The sequence below is a fragment of the Podarcis vaucheri genome, assembly GCF_965113315.1.
Source record: "Podarcis vaucheri genome assembly, chromosome: 1".
Taxonomy (NCBI): domain Eukaryota; kingdom Metazoa; phylum Chordata; class Lepidosauria; order Squamata; family Lacertidae; genus Podarcis; species Podarcis vaucheri.
In genome coordinates, this window is record NC_138759.1 from 85,749,405 (window position 1) to 85,772,530 (window position 23,126).

The 23,126-nt window shown below is 42.1% G+C and overlaps 1 protein-coding gene across 1 annotated transcript in view; it reads left to right on the top strand.

Annotated features, from left to right (window-relative positions):
* Nucleotides 1-20,059, top strand: part of LOC309517280 (uncharacterized protein) — a gene marked incomplete at its 5' end in the record, with an annotated part of 34,648 nt that extends 14,589 nt beyond the window's left edge. Inside the window, 3 exons of the mRNA XM_082196421.1 lie at nt 956-1,859; nt 2,076-2,172; nt 19,073-20,059. Of these exons, the coding sequence (XP_082052547.1) occupies nt 956-1,859; nt 2,076-2,172; nt 19,073-20,046 (1,975 nt within the window). The 3' untranslated portion in view covers nt 20,047-20,059. The remainder of the gene's footprint in view (nt 1-955; nt 1,860-2,075; nt 2,173-19,072) is intronic.
* Nucleotides 20,060-23,126: the final 3,067 nt, after the last annotated feature.

Genomic DNA, 23,126 nt, shown 5'->3' on the forward strand with positions numbered 1-23,126 from the left:
GATAGATAGATAGATAGATAGATAGATAGATAGATAGATGATAGATAGATAGATAGATAGATGATAGATAGATAGATAGATAGATGATAGAGATAGATGATAGATGATAGATCGATCGATAGGTAGGTAGATAGATAGATAGATAAATAGGCATGATGATGATAGATGGATGATGATAGATGATGATGATAGATAGATGATAGATAGATAGATGATAGATAGATAGATAGATGATAGATGATAGATAGATAGATGATACATAGATAGATACTGATTTTATATAGTCAAATGTTTTTGCTAACCTATCGATAACCAATCATCAGATACAGATCTCTCACCATTATTCTATTGGAAAATGCACATGAATGGAGCACTGGATAGAGTTCTAGGAACAAGGTATGATATCTCACAGAGAGTCTCTCCAAAAGCCAACATGTGGGGCAGATGGGTTTAAATAATCAGAGGAGGAGTTGATAAAAGTAAGGAATGGAAATCACTGTCACATAATTATTATTATTATTATTATTATTATTATTATTATTTATTTATTTATTTATTTATACCCCACCCATAAAACACCCAGAGTCTTATACAAAGCTTTATTAGAACCGCCCCCCAGAATTATGGAGGCATACTGTGAGTAGAAACGTTGAAAGTGGATTATGTAGGTTGGGTGGGAATTGCACTGGAGGCTTCCTTTCCCCTGCCGAAATGAAGAGTTGTTTGAGTTATAGTTACGTTTCTATGTTTCTTCCACAGAAGATGCACCATGTGGGTGGGGAAAAAAAACCCTGTCCTCAATAGCTGTACTGATGTGAAGAGGCAAACACGGACCTTCATTGATTAACTAGATTGAATTTCCATCAAGCGGCCAACGAGGAGAAGAAGAAAGAGAGAGAGAAAGAGAGCCCACATCTACTCATCACAGATTTTAATTGCCCATAAACCGTATTAGTCAAGTCATTGTAAAAATGCCTGAGGGAAACGATAGCACCATAACTGAATTCATTCTCCTGGGACTAACAGACAGGCCAGAACTCCAAGGTGTTTTGTTTGTGGTGTTCCTGATCCTGTACTTGATCACAGTCATAGGGAATTTGGGCATGATCACGCTGATTAGGGTTGATGCCCGACTGCACACTCCTATGTACTTCTTCCTCAGCCACCTGGCTTTCCTGGACTTCTCTTACTCCTCAGCCATCACCCCAAAGACACTAATAAACCTTTTGGTTGAGAACAAGGCCATCTCACTGAGTGGCTGTGCCGCTCAGATGTATAGCTTCATTGCATTTGGGACTACCGAGTGCTTCCTTCTGGCAGTGATGGCCTACGATCGGTATGTGGCAATCTGTAAACCCTTGCTCTATAGCGTCATCATGTCCCGACAGCTCTGTCTGCAGCTCCTTGTCACTTCTTACCTTTGTGGCTTTGGGATTGCAATGATACACACAAGCTGCGCATTCCGGCTGTCCTTCTGTCACTCCAACGTCATCAAGCACTTCTTCTGTGACGTGATTCCCCTCCTCAACATCTCCTGCACTGACACCAGAGCGAATGAGATCATTCTGTTTGCCTTCTGCATCTTCAACGGGCTCTTCATCACATTGGAGATATGCATTTCCTATATCTACATTGTCTCCGCCATCTTGAAAATCCGCTCCTCCGAAGGGCGGCGCAAAGCCTTCTCTACCTGCGCTTCTCACTTGGCCGTTGTCATAATGTTCTTCGGGACAGCGGTTTTTATGTACATGCGCCCCAGCTCGGACTCCTCGCCAGACGAAGACAGGATTGTGTCAGTGTTTTACACTGTGGTGAATCCCATGCTGAACCCCTTGATCTACAGCCTGAGGAACAAGGAGGTGAAGGATGCCTTGAAAAGGGTGTTAAACAGGAAAAATGTGTTTTTCTCATTGCAGAAAGATAAAAATGCACTTAAAACAACTGCTTAAAATGACCTGACTCCTTTTGGTACATTCTTTTTCACAGCTGTAGAAAAATGTTCGCAATACAAGTATGGTGGTTCTATAATGTTCTTACTAGAATAACTTCAGGCCCTTTTTTCCTTTATTACCTAGAGCCATTTCCTACAGTTATCAAAGATAATTCATGCAAAAGTGAAGCAAATGATGCTTCTGTTGTTAAAATGTGCAGCTGCAGAAGTGACAGATGATGGTATGCATGTTTTAACGGCAAGCATATTTGTTGGAATCAGCCTCTTGACTTCATTCAGGACTCTTACTACTCCTGGCTTGGTCTCTCCACCTTTTTCCCCCTTTCTGCTTCTATCATTTTTACCAGACCAAGTAAGAGCTGTTCCAAATATTGGAAATGACGTGATCGACAACCTGGTGCTGTGCCAAAAAAAATTACTGTTCTGTAAATAAATAAATAAATTGCATTCAAAAATTATCAAAGGGGAAGTTATCAAAGGTTTGGTGTAGGGAACTGTGCTTTCCATCATTTCTTTACTTTCAGTGAAGAACCACAACATTGCCCAATGGTTGAACTGTAAAGAAGAACAGGCTCTCCAGAAACAAATGGCAGGGTTTTGTTTGTTTGTTTGTTTGCTTGCTTGCTTGCTTGCTTGTTTGGCACTTTCCATGGCATCTTCACCTCAGCAGAGATTGTGATCTCCTATGTGTACATCATCTCCACGATCTTGCATATTCGCTCTTCAGAAGGCAGACGCAAAGCCTTCTCTACCTGTGCCTCTCACCTCACAGCTGTCTTGATATTTTATAGAACCACAGTGTTCATGTATGTCCGACCAATTTCAAGCTACTCTCTGGGATGAGACAAAGTGATCTCTGTGTTCTACACAGTGGTGATCCCCATGCTGAATCCCCTGATCTACAGCTTGAGGAATAAGGAGGTGAAGGATGCGCTGATGAGATTCTCAGGAAGGCTGAAGTTTTCTCAGTAAGCAAATGTTGTACATGAACAGAAACCCTGGTTAGAATAGATTGTTTCATGCATCACTGGTACTCCTAACTGTACAAAATTGAAATAAAACAAAAAAAATGTGTTTGTTTTTAACATTGGTATACTGTCCAATAACTAACATTCTCTGGGTGGCAAATATTACAGTTTGAAAAAAATGTAAGATGAGAATCAATGGGGAAAGCAATGAATCCATATTTATAAATAAAAAAATAGAAGAGATAAAATAACCAGCTGAAAACTATATAAAACAGCATTTAAAAGCACTAAAAGATTGTAAGAATTCAAAATACCTGGGAAAATAAAAAGGTATCAGCTGGTGCTGAAAGAGCAGGTGAGCCTTTCTGGAGAGTTCATCCTGTAATTGGGGTACATTGCCAAAAAGACCCTCTATTCAGTAACCACGTACCACAGCTCATTTAGTGGGGGGCAACCAGAAAAGGGTCTCTGAAGATGACTTCAAGTCCAGATAGGCATATATGGATGGTTGTAATAATCAAGTGAGCTGGCCCCAAACCATTTAGGGCTTTAAAGGTTAAAATCAGTAGACCTATTGAAATGAATGGGCATGACTAAGTTAGGTTAATTGCAGTGGTGCGGCTCTGCGTAAAAAATAGTTGAATATCACTTGTTCAGATTTTATCAAATGCTGCATTGTGTAAGAAGGCACTACCAATGGTGACCCACTTCGTTGTGGGCCCTTGTGCAAAATACAGTTTGGACACCCCGTTTAGTTGGATTATACAGAGCAAAGGAAGCAGCAGGATAGGCAAATAGTTCATTTATGAAGCAGAAAACCCATTAAATAATAAAAAATAAAAAACTCACAAAACAGATGTCAAGAAGACCAGGTCTCCAAAACCTGGGATTCAGCCCCTTGTCAGTTTAGCAGGTGCCAATTGGACAGAGATGAAAAAACAACCACTCCTGTAATTCAACTAGCCTAAGCCAGGAGACTCCCAGACTTTACCAAACAACCTCAAGACTCCAAAAAAGCAACAGCTAAGAACCATACTCTCTGCCTTGAGAGCCTTGAGCCCACAAGGTTACTCAGTAGCAGTTTAACCAACAGGTCACTTAACTGGATCCACCACCATGGCTTTTCCCAAGAAACCACACCAGGATTGTAGAAGTAGATTTATTGACATAATTAAAAGTGACAGCAAAAAAGACAGAACCTGTGTGCCAGTGAGAAATATATTGTTAAAAAAATACTGTTTAGAGCCGCGGTTCCCAACGTGGGGCACACACTCCACAGGGGGGCAATATAGAAGCTTGTTTAGACCAGGTTAATGGCTTTTTAGGCTTCCGCCACATGAACAGGAGTTCACTTTTTGAATAATAAGAATTATATATCACAGGGGAGGGCGTCAGAATTTTACAGATGCTTAGGTGGGGCATGGCCAAAAAAAAGGTTGGGAACCACTGGTTTAAAGCATAAAGTACAATTGGGAATTATAATACAGAAATAAAACAATAAAGCTGACTTAACATAGCTCTAATACATACCAAAAGAGCCCTCTCTTAAGAACAAAACACAAAGGTGTCAGTAAAGGTATGAGGCACAAGACAAAGAAATATGGGTAACTTTATACTACAAGGCCTAGCAATGCAAGAAGAGTTTGTCCATACTTCCTCCTGTCACATCCTAGAAAGCATGGGACTAAGTGATTTGCTGCTTGCCCATTGATCCAAGCAGCTTTCCTTTTGCCCCACTGCTTTCCCCTGGAAGACCCACTCTTTAGTGATAAATCAGAACAAATGACAATCTGTGCAAAACCCAATTTCCATTTGTTCCAATTCAGCGCTAAAGATTGGGTTTCCCTGAAGGAAAGCAGCAGGGCAAACAGAGGCATGGATGAGCTTGCAGGCTCTTGAAGTTCTTGAAGTAAGTTCTTGAAGTAAGTTCTTGAAGTAAGTTCTTGAAGTTTCCAGAACTTCCAGAGTGAACGTGTTGTCACAGGGCTCATCCCCACTTCCACTTCCTCCACCACTTTCCCATAGGGAAACCCACAGTTTATCATTGAAATGGAACAAATGGCAATCAAGTTTTCCCCGGATAGTCATTTGCTCCAAATTAGTGCTAAAGAGTGGATTTAACTCTTAATACATAGCATGAGGTAGCATATCTTCATTTCCTTAAATAATGCCACTGTTCTTACTGGGAAGACAGCATGTGAGGAAGTGGAGATTATCTCTTCAAGGGATTTTTTTAAAAAGTTTCTGACTGCACAGGGTGGAAGGGTAGAGTAATCTCCATTTCAACTGAGGTGGGGGAATGAAAAGATAACCCTTCCCTCCCCACACACTGACTTACCTGCCAGAACCTGCTTGTAACTCACACGTCCCTAACATGGTGGAGTTAGAATATTTACAAAGAAAATATACCCAAAGAATCTGCACAGCCAAGACTATCAACCTTATTAAATGTGCATGTGAGCTTCTGTAGACCAAAGGGTATTACCTGCATTGTATAGCTAAAGGGGACACACAGAGAGTTCCCTCCGATCCTCTGTTACTCCAAGTAAGCAGGAAAGGAATTGAATGAGCAATTCAAGAAAATGCTCAGAGTTACTGTGTGTTGTGCTCGCAGTCGTTAGTAATCATTAATATAACTGACAAAGACCTTTTTCTCCCTTCTTGAGCCTTCATACAAAGTAGTGAGGATTGGGTGCCAGTGAGGTTGGAAAATATATCATTTCACCTAACTTCAACCCTGCCAGTTTTGACTGATTTAAGGTGCAATCCAATGTATGTCTATTCAAAATTAAGTCCCACTGACGTACAACACCCCGGTAAGGATATAAAGGGATCAACTTAGATGCTGAGAATGAACTTGATGGGGAACAAAAGACCATCATGAGGAAATTAGGGTTCTCCTTTTGCCCTTTAGCCCAACAACCTTCACCAGGGCCCCCTTTACCTCTTGGTTCCTCAAACTGTAGATCATGGGGTTCAGCATGGGAGTAACAATGCAATAGAACAATGAGGCAGTCTTCCCCTGCTTAGGTGAATAGTGGGACCTAGGTCGCAAGTAGGCAAAGATGGCTGTCCCATAGCACAGGGTCACCACCACTAGGTGGGCTGTACAAGTGGAGAAAGCTTTGCGCCTTCCCTCTGCTGTACGGATCTGGAAGATGGTTGTGACGATGTACACGTAAGACACCAGCACAAGAAAGAAGGGTGTGAGCAGAATGAGGACACCAGCTCCCAGCATCACAGCATCTCCCGCAAAGGTGCTAGAGCAGGCCAGCTGCTGGACGGCTAAGACTTCGCAGCCAAAATGGTTGATGGTCTTCCTTCCGCAGAATGGCAAGTGCAGAGTGAACACCGTCTGCAACAGGGCGTTCACGAAGCCGCAGAGCCAACACCCGACTGCCATCTGCATGCAGAGCCGTTGGTTCATAAGAACATTATAATACAAGGGATGGCAGATTGCCATGTACCGGTCGTACGCCATGACAGCTAGCAGGATGAATTCGATTCCTCCCAGAGACAGGGAGATGTACATCTGTGCCATGCAGCCCACAAAGGAGATGGTTTTGCGCTCTGCCAGGAAGTTGGACAACATCTGAGGAATGATTGTGGTGGTGTAGCACATGTCCAAGAAGGAGAGGTGGCTCAGAAAATAATACATAGGTGTGTGCAAGTGTGGGTCCCCTCTTATCGCCAGCATGATGAGAATATTCCCTGCCAAGGTCACAAGATACATCCCCAGAAAAAGAGCAAAGAGGACTTTCTGAGTTACCGGATTACTGGTCAAGCCCAAAAGGACAAACTCCATGTTCCATGATAGATTACCACTTCTCATATTGTATCCAGATTCACCTATGATTGATGTCATAGCAACAACAAAAAGAGATGACAGTGATTTAGTTTTCCTAATAATTAATATAACAATTGCATGCCTGGAGAAGGACAGAAGTCTATCTCTTTTAGCTTTCTGTGACCAACAATGGCCAGCTTCCCAAGCAAAGCATTATAGGAATTGCTGTCTCCTACAAATGATCCCTCAGTATCTCATAATGACACATGCATTGATTCTGAATAGGGACTCAGCATGGTGCATACAGAAGCAGAGCTTTGCATGAGAAAAAGTAGGGAGGGAAATAACAACACTTTACCTAATTACTTTCTCCAAATAAGATTTTTATATAGATATAGATATCCTGAATTTGATATACATAAGATACCTATGGAACAGCAATTTCTTAATTTTCTTCCCTTTTAATTCAATGCAAAATCGTAAAGGATCACATTGTCTCTGAAATCAACAGAATTCTTGGGATTTAAGCCAGGATTGATGAAATGCTCACCTCGTCTTCATTCATTCAAAAAAACTAACAAAAAACCTCTCAGAAAAGAAAAAAACTACAACATCCCAAGGCAACTTGTGGCATTCTTTGGAATTAAAATTGTAATATAATAAAACACAGCATAAGAAATAAAATAAGCAATTAAAAAATCAATTAAAAGCCACACAGCATCTAGCACAGGGCATTACTGTTGCTCCAACAAGCAGAAAAATCAGTGGTATCTGGGGGTGAAAAGTTTGGGAACCACTGATTTAACCCATGTTATACTATCAAAATACATTTAAAAAAATAATTCCCATAGCCAGATTCGTCTATTATATTTACCTTCCTTTTGCATTCTAATGTTACCCAAAATGTTTCAATAATCATTTAAATAAAGCAATAAATTTATTGATGCCCAGCCCTGTCAGCTTTGTCTGATTCACAAGTCAAAATGAGCAGCGATGGCCAGAAGGTAGATTTGGGTCTACTTATAGAACTCTGGGTTATTTCCAATAGATCAGCAAGGGTTTCTGTCATTATGCCTCCCAATTGTTTAACAACAGCAAACAGCCAAAGAATATTTTGTAGCTAAATTAGGCTGCTGAAATGAAGAAAGCTAATGGGACTAGACTTCTGTCATTAGCGTCAGCACTGTGTGCCATCTTTACAGAGTCAAACAGTGTTCAGGGCAGCTTACAACATGTAAATATTTACATAATTACATGAATATATCAAAATGTAAGTGGTCATAAGCAATACATGAAAACACCACCACATCATTTGTAATAAGGTCAAACAAACAAAATTTACCCATAACAGCAAAAATTAAGCACCTCTAAAATTAAATATCGACCCCCCCCAAAAAAAATAAACCTAAACAATACTTCCATCCCATTAGTCTTTAGCCATCCTGAACATCAGGTCCTATAGGAGTCAAAGGTAAAGTGATTTTATGAAAGGACTTGCAGCCAGTTCTCTTCTGGTACCGAAGACCAAGAGGCAAAGTTGGCTCAGAGTCAGCCTACTCTCTAATTCTAACAGAACATCTTTTGCACATGACTCTAGTTGGTAAATCTTGGGGTAAATCTACTAAAAAAGTAAAGTAGATCCAAGAACCCTGAAATTAGCTCATCTCTGATGCAAACAACACAGTATATGAGCTAGCCCATCCATCCATAGATGGATGGATGAACCTGCCAGTGATTTCCATGGTAAGTGTGGATTTATTCAAGTCGCCATCCATGCTTATAGCAAGTGCTGTGAATTAGATGAGCGAGTATGAATCTGGATTTGGGGTCCCTTCACTGGCAGTGTGTGCTTAAAATATTTTTAAAAAACCACCATGCAGGGTTCTATCCAACAGAATATACTTGGATGGAGTAGACCCACCCAAATTAATAGGTGTAAGTTAGTCATATATACATATATATAAGGTAAAGGACCCCTGGACGGTTAAGTCCAGTCAAAGGTGACTATCGGGTTGCAGCGCTCATCTCGCTTTCAGGCCGAGGGAGCTGGTGTTTGTCCACAGACAGCTTTCTGGGTCATGTGACCAGCATGACTAAACTGCTTCTGGTGCAACAGAACACCGTGACAGAAACCAGAGTTCATGGAAACGCTATTTACCTTCCCATCACAGTGGTACCTATTTATCTACTTGCACTACCATGCTTTTGAACTGCTCGGTTGGCAAGAGCTGGAACAGAGCAACAGGAGCTCACCACCATCACGTGGATTCGAAATGCTGACCTTTCAAATGGCAAGCCCAAGAGGCTTAGTGGTTTAGACCACAATGCCACCTGCGTCTCTAAGCTAGCCATATACAGTCATACCTCATGTTACGTTTGCTTCAGGTTGAGCGTTTTCAGGTTGCGTTCCGTGGCGACCCGGAAGTACCGGAAGTACAAGGGCAGACGCACAAAATGACGTCACATGCATATGCAGAAGCGGCAAATCGCAACATGCGCATGCGCAGGCACAGGTTGCGTTCTTTTCAGGTTGCGAATGGGCCTCCGGAACGGATCCCGTTCACAACCAGAGATACCTTCATTCATTCATCGCAACCACTGTACATTCATTCCAATGGGCCTACTCTTTGATGTACATTCTGCAAGCTTCTATGTTTCTGGTCAGAAATGCAAAAAGCATCTGGGAGTGAGCTCTTCATACCTGCACTTCTGGCTTTCTGGTCTCTAGAATTTCCAGAAAGTGTTCTCAGTTTTTCACCCCATATGAAATCTGTAGGGCCTTTGAGATTGGTTCCCACAAGTCCAATTACAGTATTTTCCCTCTGCACAGCACAGCATATTTCACTTTGACTTTGGTTCTGCTTCTGTGCCAAACATAATAAATTGATTAATGCCTTTTTCATAGTCCTATGCAATGCACCTAGCTCAGTTGCTAGAGCATGAGACTCTTAATCTCAAGGTCATGGGTTCGAACCCAGCGTTGGACAAAGGATTCCTGCAGTGCAGCGGGGTGGACTAGATGACTCTTTTTTTCTAATAAAAATTTATTAGATTTTGCACAATTATAACAAAAACCACAAAGCAGAATGACACACAAAAACAGAAAAAAGAAAAATACATCAATGAACGAAAGAAGAAAAAAGGAACAATAAACAGATAAACAATAACATCAAACTTAATTCTTTACAAATCCAACCTTTTAAACATCTTGGTTGACTTCCTCTAGTCCCTCCCTTCAGAGTTTCCTTGTAGTTAAAAGTAACAGCTTTCCAATATCATTATTAAACTAAAACAATTTCCAATTATAGTCCATCTTACTCACTTTGCTTAATGTTCTAAATCCCGTTTATTTAATTATAACTTAGTTTAATCCAAGGCCTATTTGTTTCTTTCAAGTAATTTCTATTTTTTTATATTACAATATTTATTCAAATAGTCCTTAAATTTCCTCCAGTCCTCTTGAAACTCCTCTTCTTTCTGGTCGCGGATTCTTCCAGTCAGGTCAGCTAGCTCCGAAAAGTCCATCATCTTCCACTGTTGGTAATTCTTGTGTTTTCCAATTTTTAGCAAGTAATATTCGGGCGGCCATTGTGGCATACAAGAATAATTTAACATCTTTTTTGTTATTCCAAGAAGAAAGGTCTCTGGTTTCTTAATAAATCTACCGGTATATTTCAACATTTTTTTCAGTTCATTATAAATCTTCTCCCAGAAGTCTTTCACCTTGGGACCAGTCCACCACATATGGAAAAAAGGACCTTCTTTTTCTTTACATTTCCAACAAAGGTTATCACTATTGTGATAAATCTTTGCTAGTTTTATAGGGGCCAAGTACCATCTATACATCATCTTCATAATATTTTCCTTTAACATCGTACATGCAGTGAACTTAACCCCTTTCTTCCATATCCTTTCCCAATCCTGTCTGAAGCGACATGAATGTCACACCTCTTAGTCTTAACCATGCAGGGGTCTTTTACCTTTTACCATTCCCTTTTCTTTCTATGTGCCAAGGACTATACTGAAGCAAAACCACTTCTATGTGGCCAAGTGCTTTTGTCAGGGCATCCTTCACATCCTTGTTCCTCAGACTGTAGATCAGAGGATTGAGCATAGGGATCACTACTGTATAGAACACCGAAGCCCATTTGTCTTGGTCCAAGGAATAGCTGGAGCTGGGCCGAAAATACATAAAGAGCATTGTCCCATGGAATAGCCCAACGGCCGTAAGGTGAGAGGCGCAGGTAGAAAAGGCTTTCTGCCTGCCTGCAGTGGAGTGCATTTTTGTGATTGTGCCTAAGATATAGATGTAGGAAACAAGAATCATGCCAATGCTGCCTCCTATAATGAAACTAAGGAAGGTAAATATCAGAATCTCATTGATGTATGTGTCAGAACAGGAGAGTGCCAGTAGGGGAGGTATATCACAAAAGAAATGATTGATGATATTAGACCTGCAGAATGGTAGCCGGAATGTACAGCAAGTGTGTATCATTGAATCCACGATGCCCATGAAGTAAGCTACAGCCATCAGCTGTCTGCACACTCTCTTGGACATAAGAACCGAATAGTGAAGGGGCTTGCAGATGGCCACGTACCTGTCATAGGCCATCAAAGCCAGCAAAAAGCATTCTACATCAGCAAATAAGCCAAATAAATATAGCTGTATAGCACAAGAATTATAAGCAATACTTTTACTCTCAGCTAAGAGGTCAGCCAGCATTTTGGGAGCAATGACTGAGGAATAACAGAGGTCAACAAATGAGAGGTTGCCCAGGAAAAAATACATGGGGTTGTGAAGCTGAGGTTCAACACAAATTAAGACAATCATCCCAATGTTCCAGATTACAGTGATGACATAAATCAGTAGGAAGACCATAAAAAGAGGGAGCTGCATTTTTGGATTATCTGTGAATCCCCGAAAAATGAACGCTGTTATCACCGAATGGTTTCCTTTATCCATTATTTTTTGCAATGGATGCTGAGATAAGGACGTTTGCTTTCTCTGAAATTTTCTTTCTGACTTTTCCTAGCAAGGCAAGAAAAAAAAACACAAATGTGCTTTTTAACAGTTTACTTGAGTACAATCCTGGAACGGGGGTTATGGGTTCACATCCTATTGGGTTCACACCATTTTCATATATCAGTCCCATTGTAAAAAAATTTGCAATGTGTTTGAGCTGTGAATGTGGTGGATGTAAATGTACTTTCCATCTCTTGGGAGGCGTGCAATTAGTGCCAGCACCATCCATTAAGAGTTTGGGTGTAATCTTCGACACCTCCCTTTCCATGGAGGCGCAGATTGCAGCTATAACAAAGGTGGCATTTTTTCATGTCCACCAAGCTAAGCAGTTGGCTCCTTACCTCTCTCGCTCTGACTTAGCCACTGTGATCCACGCGACGGTCACCTCCAGACTTAATTATTGTAACTCTCTCTACGTGGGGCTGCCCTTGAGACTGACCCACATACTCCAGGAGGTGCAGAATGCCGTGGTGAGACTCCTTATGGGGTCCTCGCCGTGGGATCACATTCACCCAGTGCTATACCAGCTGCACTGGCTCCCAGTGGAGTACAGGATCAGGTTTAAGGTGCTGGTTTTAACCTTCAAAGCCCTATACGGCCTAGGACCCTCATACCTATGGGACCGCCTCTCCTGGTATGTCCCACGGAGGACCTTACGGTCTTCAAATAAAAACATCTTGGAGATCCCAGGCCACAGGGAGGTTAGGCTGGCCTCAGCCACAGCCAGGGCTTTTTCGGCCATGCCCCCGATCTGGTGGAACGCTCTGTCACAAGAGACTAGGGCCCTGCGGGACTTGACATCTTTCCGCAGGGCCTGCAAGACAGAGCTGTTCCACCAGGCCTTTGGCCAAGGCACAGTCCGACCCCCTCTCTTCTTCTGTAATCCTCATAGAACTCTAGCCCAATGGTTGCCATTAAGTTGATTTTGAATTGATTTTAGAATGAATTGATTTTAGAATGCATTTCAATTAATTGATTGTGATTTTATGTAAACTGTGTTACTTTTATTGTTGTTAGCCGCTCTGAGCCCAGCTTCGGCTGGGGAGGGCGGGATATAAATAAAATTTTATTATTATTTATTATTGTGGTGGGGATCTGTATGCACAATAAACATGTATGCATGTGTCGGTGCACATATACAATGGCCACAACCAACTTTGGCATATTTCCCACAGAGAGATGGCTTACCATCAGTTTGGCCCTCAGGATGAAAGTTAGTCACCCCTGATTTAAATGGTACAAATATATTATTTATTTCATTGCATGTAATTCTCATTATTTTTACTAAACTGAATGATTTTTATAAATGTGTAAAGATAAAAATAAGCACTGTAGAATTTCCCGCAGCTGAAGTGAGGCAATAAACAGTGTGGAGAGTCAGAGTGACATTTAATCACTAGAAGACTCAGTTCTGCTCTTTTAAGTTGTGTACAAGTAACTCAATCATATTTGGCTGTTAGATTGGGCTCAAGATAGATTCATAGGTGTCAAGGTCTTGGGTGTCCAAACACCCACAAAATTCCCCATATAGGAATCAGACACCTACAAAATGCAGCAGTGGGCACATGGGACATCAACTGCACATGCCCCCACAGTGTGCACGGCCCCAGGCACCCATGGTTCCAGAGCCAAGCCAGTGTGCCTGGATGGATTCATGTTTCAGAATAGTCTTCATGAAATAAGATTCTGAGAAGAAGAAAAGGAGGAGGAGGAGTTTGGATTTGATATCCCGCTTTATCACTACCCGAAGGAGTCTCAAAGCGGCTAACATTCTCCTTTCCCTTCCTCCCTCACAACAAACACTCTGTGAGGTGAGTGAGGCTGACAGACTTCAGAGAAGTGTGACTAGCCCAAGGTCACCCAGCAGCTGCATGTGGAGGAGCAGGGAAGCGAACCCGGTTCACCAGATTACGAGTCCACCACTCTTAACCACTACACCACACTGGCTCTCAGAGAATGGTTTGGGAGGATTTTGAACCAGTCTGGATTTGGTAACTCTCAGTAATCAAGCTGGTCTGTGATGTTAATGTTCTCAACATAAAATCCCACATGGTTCACCACGGTCAAATGATTGCAAACAGTTACCTCAAAGTGGCAAAACATGTAAGTCTAGCTTTAGATTTCTGCTCCTCAATTAGCAAACTTACCTGGAGTATACTGTGTGGTTTCTTCTCTGCTTTCAGAATCTGTAAGTAGACCAAGAGGTCTTAAATGCCATTTGGTGGCTTCTGGGATAATGTCCCTGAGGCACCTGAATGCCCCTGATCCTGGGAATTGCATACACTGCTGTGTGAATATCCTAGCAATTAAACTTCCTATTTTGTTTTCATAGATTTTTTAACCTGTGGGTTGCTTGCCTCCCTGATCACTTTATAGTCAGAATCAGCTAACCAGCTCTACTGACAATTTCGCATATATGCCTCTGTAATTTCCATCAACAGTAGTAACTAGCTCCCCAGTCAAGGGCAACTAATGAATGCTACCAAAATGGCAAGGGAGGTGCTTAGCTCATACTATATGGAACACATCCGCAACCAGATCTAGTGAGACAATCCAGGGAAAAGAAGCAGGGTAGAATTTTATTTTATTTTTAATTTCAAATAACAAGATATCTATATCTTCAGGTTACAGACTCCACTAACCCAGAAATAGTACCTCAGGTTAAGAACTTTGCTTCAGGATGAGAACAGAAATTGTGCGGTGGCGGTGCAGGAGGCCCCATTAGCTAAAGTGGTACCTCAGGTTAAGAACAGTTTCAGGTTAAGAACGGACCTCCGGAACAAATTAAGTTCTTAACCCGACGTACCACTGTATAAAAATCTTATTTGGCGAATGTAATTGGGTAAAGTGTTATTATTTCCCTTCCACCTTTTTCTCTCATGCAAAGCTCTGCTTCTGTATGCACCATGCTGGGTCCCAATTCAGAATCAATGCACGAAGAAGAAAAAAGCACGAAGTGTCAGGCATTAGAGAATCCACCAACCCCAACCCCCCACGGCAGGTTGCCAGGAATGGATAAGACAAGGAAAAGTTCTTACCAACTGCTTTTTATTCAATATCCACAAAGATAGGCTTGGAAATGCAGCCTCTTGGAATAATGACATTGTCCCGAGTAATGACCGTGCCTCACTTAAAATGGGGGGCGCCCTTTGCGTGGACGCGTGCAGCCCCTAGATCTGGAGCGGCCCCAACAGCATAGGCTTGGCTTTGCCTTCCCTCAGGTGGGATACCTGGAGGTCTCCGCCTACCTCAGTCAGTTGTCCAATCCCACCTGGGGGAAGCGTTGCCAAGGAGACCAGGCCAGGTAGGGGAGGGATTACCTGCCCACACAATAGAGGGAGGATCCTACCTAGGAATCCACCTCCTCCCTCTCTCTCTTCATGCATCATCACTACAGGTGCTGAGAAGTGTCCTCTGCCTCTGAGCTCTCTGCTCTCCTACTTTCAATGTTCACTGGTTACTGGGAGAGGGGGGGTCTGGAATGCTTCCTATTTTTTTTAAAAAAAAATATTGGATTTTCAAATTATAACAACAATTTTTCCACAAAACTTAACTGAACAATTTATATATCCATATTTCTCTCCCCCCCCCCTTTGGCTTCCCCCATATTTCTGTATTGATTTATTAAACAAATTCTATACCCTGCTGATTTTACCTCTTCTATTGTTGTGAAAGTTTAGTCATAACCTGCCAATGGGTCCAAGTCTTTATATTGTCTTTTTATATAGTTTAAAAATGGTTCCCACTCCTTTTTGAAATCGATGTTGTCTCTCTCATGTATCCTCTCTGTCAGCATAGCCAGTTCCGTGTAGTCTATAAGCTTGGCTTGCCATTCTTCCTACATTGGCGTTTTCTCTGTTTTCCGTACTTGTGCTCATAAGATTCTTGCTGCTTTTGTCACATACATAAATAATCTCCAATTTCCCTCTCTTATATCATGATCTAAAATTCTGAGCAGGAAAGATTGTGGTTTTTTGACAAATTTTTTTAGAATGGAATGCTTTCTAAAGACACTGTGACCGTCAGTTGTCACCCCTCTTCTCCCACTATTTCCCAGCTTTTCCCCTCATCTGCCTCTGAGCTGTCATCTCCCTCAAAACCCTGTTGTAATTCTGAACTGTCTTCTTCATCTCTGGAAGGGTCAGGCTGGGGAGGCAGTCTCCACCATTCCTCCTCTGCCCAGTCCCTGACACGCAGTTTAAAAGTCCAAAGTCCTGGGAGAAAAGGAATGTTTTTGCCTGGCACCTAAAGGTGTATAATGAAGGTGCCAGGCGAGTCTCCCTGGAGAGAGCATTCCACAAACAGGGAGCAACTGCAGAAAAGGCCCGTTCTCATGTTGCCACCCTCCAGACATCTTGTGGAGGAGGCACACAAAGAAGGTGATGAGCCAGTAGATGCTCTTGCATTCACTGAAGGACCATTGCTTTAGCAGATACCTCTGTTAACAGGGAGGGAAGGGAGTTTTGCCAATTTGCTCTCCTCCTTGCAGCCCCTTTCCTCTTCTGGGAGACCACCCCACACTCTGGAGCCAATATTTAGGGGCACTGGGGACTATAGGAAATAGGAGGTGTGTGTGTGTGTGTGTGTGTGTGTGTGTGTGTGTGTGTGTGTTCAATTAAGTTTTACTTAAAGTAGACTCAGGGTTTGTCCACTTTTCCACTTGCCCCATGCCTTGAAAGCAGGGGTTCAATCAGTTTTCTCCTTGCCCTACTCCTTTCCTAGGGGGAAAAATCTCACTCTTTAGTGCTAAATCAGAGCAAACATCCATCTGGAGAAAACCCAAATTGCTGTTTGCTCTGATTGATCGCTAAAGAGTGGTTTTCCCCAGGGGAACAAGAGCAGGACAAGAGGAAGTGTGGCTAAGTCCTCATTGGAATTAATGAGGTGACTTTCAAAGAGGATTAGACAAATTCATGAAAGAGAGGGCTATTGATGGCTACTAGCCTACTAGTCTATAGCTATGCTCTGACTCCACAGTTAGATACAGCATTGCTTCTGAAAACCAGTTGCTGGAAACTACTCTTGTGCTTGACTCCTGCTTGGGAGTTTCCCTCCGGCATCTGGTTGACCACTGTAAATACAGAATGCTGGACTAGATGGGCTATTGTTCTTATGTACACGCACAGAGCCAGTTCTCATCTTCCTCTGAATGTGTGGAGGTTGAAGATGGAACCAGCAGATGTGGTCCCACTCCTCCTCTACACAGACAGACTATGTGAGTTGTGTTGACATTTGTAGCTTAGCCTATAATGTCATAGTGGGTCTCCCCTTGGGATCCCAGTGAACCAAACTTGGGATGATTTTGGAAATACCTCCATGGAATTATTATATGTAAGCCTTGCACAACACAGTGGGGAAGAATCAGAGCTAGGAAGAGTGGAGCACAAACTTTGCTTTCAGGTCTCCAGTTCATTTCCTAGTTTGCTAAGTAGGACTAGGAAGGACCCCTGCTTGAGACAGTGCCAGTCTGAGTAAATCAGGAGTGGTGAACCTGCAATCCTCCAGATATTGTTCTATTATAATTCCCATCCGCTCCTGTCAGCATGTCAGATATTTTCTCTGTATCTGGTGTAACTAATACTTTGTGCTTTTTTCTGGCGGTACACACCAGTACACATTACTGGCACTTTTTTTTCACCTCCTTCCCAGAACCCGGGAAGCTTCTGCCCAGAGCATTCTCTGGCAGGGTCCCTTGTGTGGTGAATACAAGCACCTTTTCTTCTAGAAAAAAAAAGTACTGAGACAAATGAAGCAAGGGCCTGATTCAGCAAATGACAGCTTCCTATATTCCACATTTTGCAAAGAAAATTACCATCTTGGTAACATTCAGTGACCAACATTTATCTGAATCTGTGAAGATTTCATAGAGCATCAGTGCAATAGCCCTTGAGAATCAATTTTATCACTTTGTTTGGTGAACATTAGAAGGAATCAGGAGATTTGATCACAAGGGATATTCCACATGAGAGAGGTCTCTAAGAGCCATTCTATCACTGTGAATGCTGCTTTAATATCAGAAATTTCAAGATCACTTCTACTACGCTCTTGGTGTGGACACAAAATGGTTTCCAGAGATCCCTAGCAAATGAAAAGATTATACCACCAATATCCATGTTGTTTAAAATAATTCAGGAATGCCACAGAACAAAAGTGAGTCAATATTATATTTACTTATGAGCGATAATAAATGTTTTTTGCAATGTGTAAACTGGGCACTACACATGAAAGGATGTGCATATCTCCCTTGCTTTAATCTATTGCAGAAAATGTGCCCTAGAGTAACACATCAAATACAGATTTGCAAATTGTGAAAAGCTGGACTGTATTGAGCAGAGGGGGAAATATTGAGCAGAGGGAAAGATTTTCTCAGACTTCTTTATGTCAGACAATTTTTGATTAAACCTGGAAACAGGACACAGTTTGCAGCTTGCAAGAGAAGTGGCACGAACCTCAGTTATCCACAGTGCATAAAGCTTTTCACAGAATCAGAATTGTAGAGTTGGAAGGAACCAAAAGGGTCATCTAGTCCAGCTCTCTGCAATGCAGGAATCTTTAGTGAGATATAGATTCTCCTTGCAGGCTTCTACTTATATAGGAGAATAGCTGCTTTATACCAAATCAGATTGGTGGTGCATCTAATAGAAGAATGATTCCTGAATCATGAGGCAAAGGGGTGTAAAGCAGGATCTGTACATGGTGGCATAGGTTAAATTGGACACCCCTGATGCATGCTGTGGTGCTTGAGGCATTTAAAAAATGCAGGCAAGTGTCTTCTGAAAGCAATAATGATGTCTCTAAGTATACCACAGTGCCATAACACTAGAGTGGGGCTGTGGAAGAAGGGAGATCATACGCCACTGTGGGAAGAGAGCAGAGAGGAAGCTCCACTATGACTGACATAGCTTGTAATGAGAGGAGATGATTTTACCAGAAAAAATCAATCCCTTTTAGTACTTTCCACCCCAAACTCACATTTAAGGGTACCTAGCACTGTAGCTATCCTTTTGAAATTTGACAGGATTCATGCCCACAGAGCACTTTCCTTCAAACTTAATTTAGTTCTGCCCCCATTTTTTTTTTAAGTTATAGACTTTGCCTGTAATCAGACAGGCTTCATTCACCATGAAGGGAGGCCCAAGTGCCTGCAAATTCTATCCACTTCTGTCTCATCCAGTCAACCTCATGTCTACCTGCATTAGCATTGTGCTTTTCTTTGCCACCTCCAGTAGCAGCCAAAGAATTCTGCTCTCAAAGCTCCAGGCTGCAAGCATGCTTCCTTACCAACTTAAACTTTTTCTGAATTACAGATCCGATTTCATCAGCAAAGTGGATACTATAAACAGATGATAGACATAGCAGAGAAATGGATAGCAAAAACCATACAAAGGTAAATGAGTTTGTCCTCTTGGGATTAGTGAACAGTCGTGAACTGAAGCCACTCTGCTTTATTGTGATATTAATTATTTATTTAGTCACCCTGACCGGGAATGTTGGGATGATCTTCCTAATCAGGATCGACCCTCAACTCCAGAAACCAATGTATTTCTTCCTCAGCCATTTGTCCTTCCTAGATTTTGGATATTCCTCAGCCATTGCCCCTAAAATGCTGGAGAATTTTTTAGCAGGGAAGAAAACCATTTCCTACAAAGGCTGCGCTGTGCAGATGTATTTTTTCGTCTTCTGTGCAAGCACCGAGTGCATCCTCCTGGCAGCAATGGCATATGACCGGTATGTGGCTATCTGCAATCCTCTGCTGTATATGGCTACTATGTCTCCCAATATGTGTTTTCTGATGGTGGCCGGATCCTACCTGGTTGGCTTCATGAATGCAATGACCCAAACGATTTCCACTTTCATGCTATCTTTTTGTGGCTCTGTCATCAACCATTTCTTCTGTGATGTTCCCCCACTATTGGCGCTTTCCTGCACTGACACAAGCATCCATGAAATGGTTCTCTTTGTATTTGCCACAGTCCTGGGCATATTCACTTCAGTGGAAATTGTGGTGTCATATGCCTTCATCCTGTCTGCTATCCTGAGAATCCACTCAACAGATGGGAAGCGAAAGGCTTTTTCAACATGCGCCTCACACCTGGTGGCTGTCACTGTCTTCTATGGAACAACGGTCTTCATGTATCTGCGGCCAAGTTCTAACTATGCCATGGATCAGGACAAATGGGTTTCTGTCTTCTACACTGTGGTGATTCCCATGCTCAACCCCTTGATCTACAGCCTGAGGAATAAAGAAGTGAAAAATGCCTTGAGAAGATTTCAAACACTGAAATTATCTTTCAGGTGGCGCATGAGAAGCTTATAAATACTAAACTCTGACAAACTGAGCCATTTTATTGAAGTGTGTGATCTAATGCACTGTTAAGAGTGTTTAAGATATTGGAGGGATAGAAATAAGTAGTGCTAAATGCAGTGGCTTGTATGCAGGATTGTACCCAAAACACTCATGTGAATAAATTAACCTAGACAAAAATTACTATGTAGCACACTGTAGAATAAGTTATGATTCTGCAACTTCTGTAAAGATACGCATGACATGAAGAACTGGTCACCCTTGATTGCTTGAGCATCTGGGATTCATGAAGGAATGCTTGCTGGACACCTAACACACACAAAGAACACTGTCCTGACCAGCTGAAAATCTAGGTCTTACTTAATGGTTTTCATTTTTAGTGTCATAAAATTATAAAATCCAATAAAATGTTTTTTAAAACAAAATCTGGTTCTTTCTGTACTGAAATATGGCATGAATAAATCTAGGTTTGCCTTTCATACTTTCTTTTAGGAAAATATATTTTAAAATATTACCAAAACCTGAACATTTGGGGGAAGAATGAGAAAAGCTCCCAACCTTATACATCATTATTTAGGGAAGTTTTTAATGTTTGATGTTTTATCATGTTTTTAATATTCTATTGGGAGTCACCCAGAGTGGCTGGGGAAACCCAGCCAGATGGGCAGGGTATAAATAAATTAGTAGTAGTAGTACAGTAGTAGTAGTATCTGGTGATAGCACTTTGAAAGTCAGCCTTATCCTTAAAGCAATACTTGGTTGGTGTATTTTTATTTATTTATTTATTTATTTATGCTTATTGGTTTTAATTCAACACATTTGTCAGGGTGGAACAAATCTCTAGTCCAGCACATTCCCCCCAAAAAATGAGAGGTGCTCAAATGGAGCAATTTAACTTGAGTACTGAGGCTGAGGTGAACTCCACTGCATAGAAGGTGAAGGTAAAGGTAAAGGGACCCCTGACCATTAGGTCCAGTCACGGACGACTCTGGGGTTGCAGCGCACACTTTACTGGACAAGGGAGCTGGCATACAGCTTCCAGGTCATGTGGCCAGCATGACTAAGCCGCTTCTGGAGGACCAGAGCAGCACACAGAAACACCATTTTTACCTTCCCACCAGAGCCGTACCTACTTATCTACTTGCAGTCTGACGTGCTTTCGAACTGCTAGGTTGGCAGGAACTGGGACCAAGAAACGGAAGCTCACCCCATCGCGGGAATTCGAACCACCAACCTTCTGATCAGCAAGCCCTAGGCTCTGCGGTTTAACCCACAGCGCCATCTGCCTCCAAAAACAAGCACAGACCTCACCCAGCCAGCAGAAGGTTGGAACATACTATCATCCTACATATTCAGTGTTGTCACACCCTTGGGGTGCTGTCCAATGAAGAAGTTCCATTTGCTCAATGATTTCCATTGGCACCATAGAACTTTTTCTCCCTCTTCTCTCCCTGCATACCCTTATACTTCCCCCAAATCTGCTCCAGAGGGCTGGAGAACCCCCAGAGCTTATTTACGGGATGGACATGGGAAGTGGAGAGAGAAGTTAAGTTCCATTGCACAGCCAGAAGCCTTTGCAATAACAGAACTATTTTATTGGTTGCCATCCTTTGATCTGGAACTGGCAGCAAGGAACACTGCATTTATCCAAATCATGGACTCAGGTCAAAATTGGCTTTATTGTACTATTTGCTGCTATGTTGGAATACATGACATGAAATGAAATTACTAGTGCGCTCAGCGTTTGGTCAGAGTTTGAGCTCTGAGCTGCTTGAGACAGACTCGGCACCTGGAGAGGCGAAGCAGGAGCAACAGGAGGTGTAAGTTGCCCCTACTCGGGTGGATTTCCCGGGAGCAGATGCTCAGCAGCGCAAAAAGGGGTTTCTCCACACTAGAACTGGACATTAAGATACTTTAAAAAGAAGAAATTTAGGGGTGAACCTCAGCGCAAGGGAGCGAGACTGCCCTCAGGTGCCTTCACCTCCAGACCCCATGAGCTAGCGCTGGACTCTCCAGTAAGATATTGACACAAATTCAAGGAGCGTTTCCCCCCCCCCCCCATATATACAGTGAGAAAGGGGTTATTTAAGCTCCAACAATACATCAGAAACAAAAAAGGGGGAACTAACAAACAGATAAAATTAAGAAGTTGCGAGTGGAATGCTAAAAGGGGGTCATCCCTCACAACAGAAATTAAAACTGCAGAATCGGCAGTGCAGTAGAGATCTTGAGGGGCTTCTGTGTGCTCCCAAAATAACAGTCAACCCAAGAAGTGTCACTGGTGTTTGGAGTGGGGGAACGGTTTAGACCAGCTATACAGACGACAGAAATAAGGAGAGCTCTTTAACAGTGACTTGCAGAGATCTAGAGAGGTGAGGAGAAGGCTGGAGAAGTAAGTCAGCAGATTGAGTGGGGTGGGCGGCGGCCATTACTGAAAGACTACACTGGAAAAGACTTCAATGAGCCGCTTTAACACCAGAGAAAGATAGAGTGAGGAACAGCAGGAAGAGCGACACAGCAGCCACTAGTGGAAGAAAAAGACATAACAGCCAAGAGACATAATACTCAAGAATAGTAGGAAGAGCGACACAGCGGCCACTAATGGAAGGAAAAGATATAACAGCCAAGAGGAAATGTATATAGCCATACCCGCAACACCAATACTTGCTTAGAGGAACTGTAAAGCATAAACATCAGATACAAATAAAGGGAAAAATTAAAATTCCAAATATATCCAGCATAAAGATAAAATTAATTACTCATGAAAATTAGATCTAATTAAATTTCCCACAGGGAAACTCCCAATAGTTTTATCTTTGGAGACTATATAGAATCCGAGCCAGAAAAGCAGAATCGAAAGACAATTGAACTCAATCTCAAAATAACCAGCCATCCAAAAATATCCAAATACCCAAATGGGTTCAAAGAGAACACAATCAGCAATTGGCCAAACTTTAATTGCCAGCCAAGCAAGGAGAACTTTGGTGGTGGAAGGTGAAGCAAGTATGGATGTAAAGGATTTGATTATTGCCATGCAGAAAGACTTAGGAGACAGAATAAACTCAGTAGGCGGAAACATAAAATCACTGGAA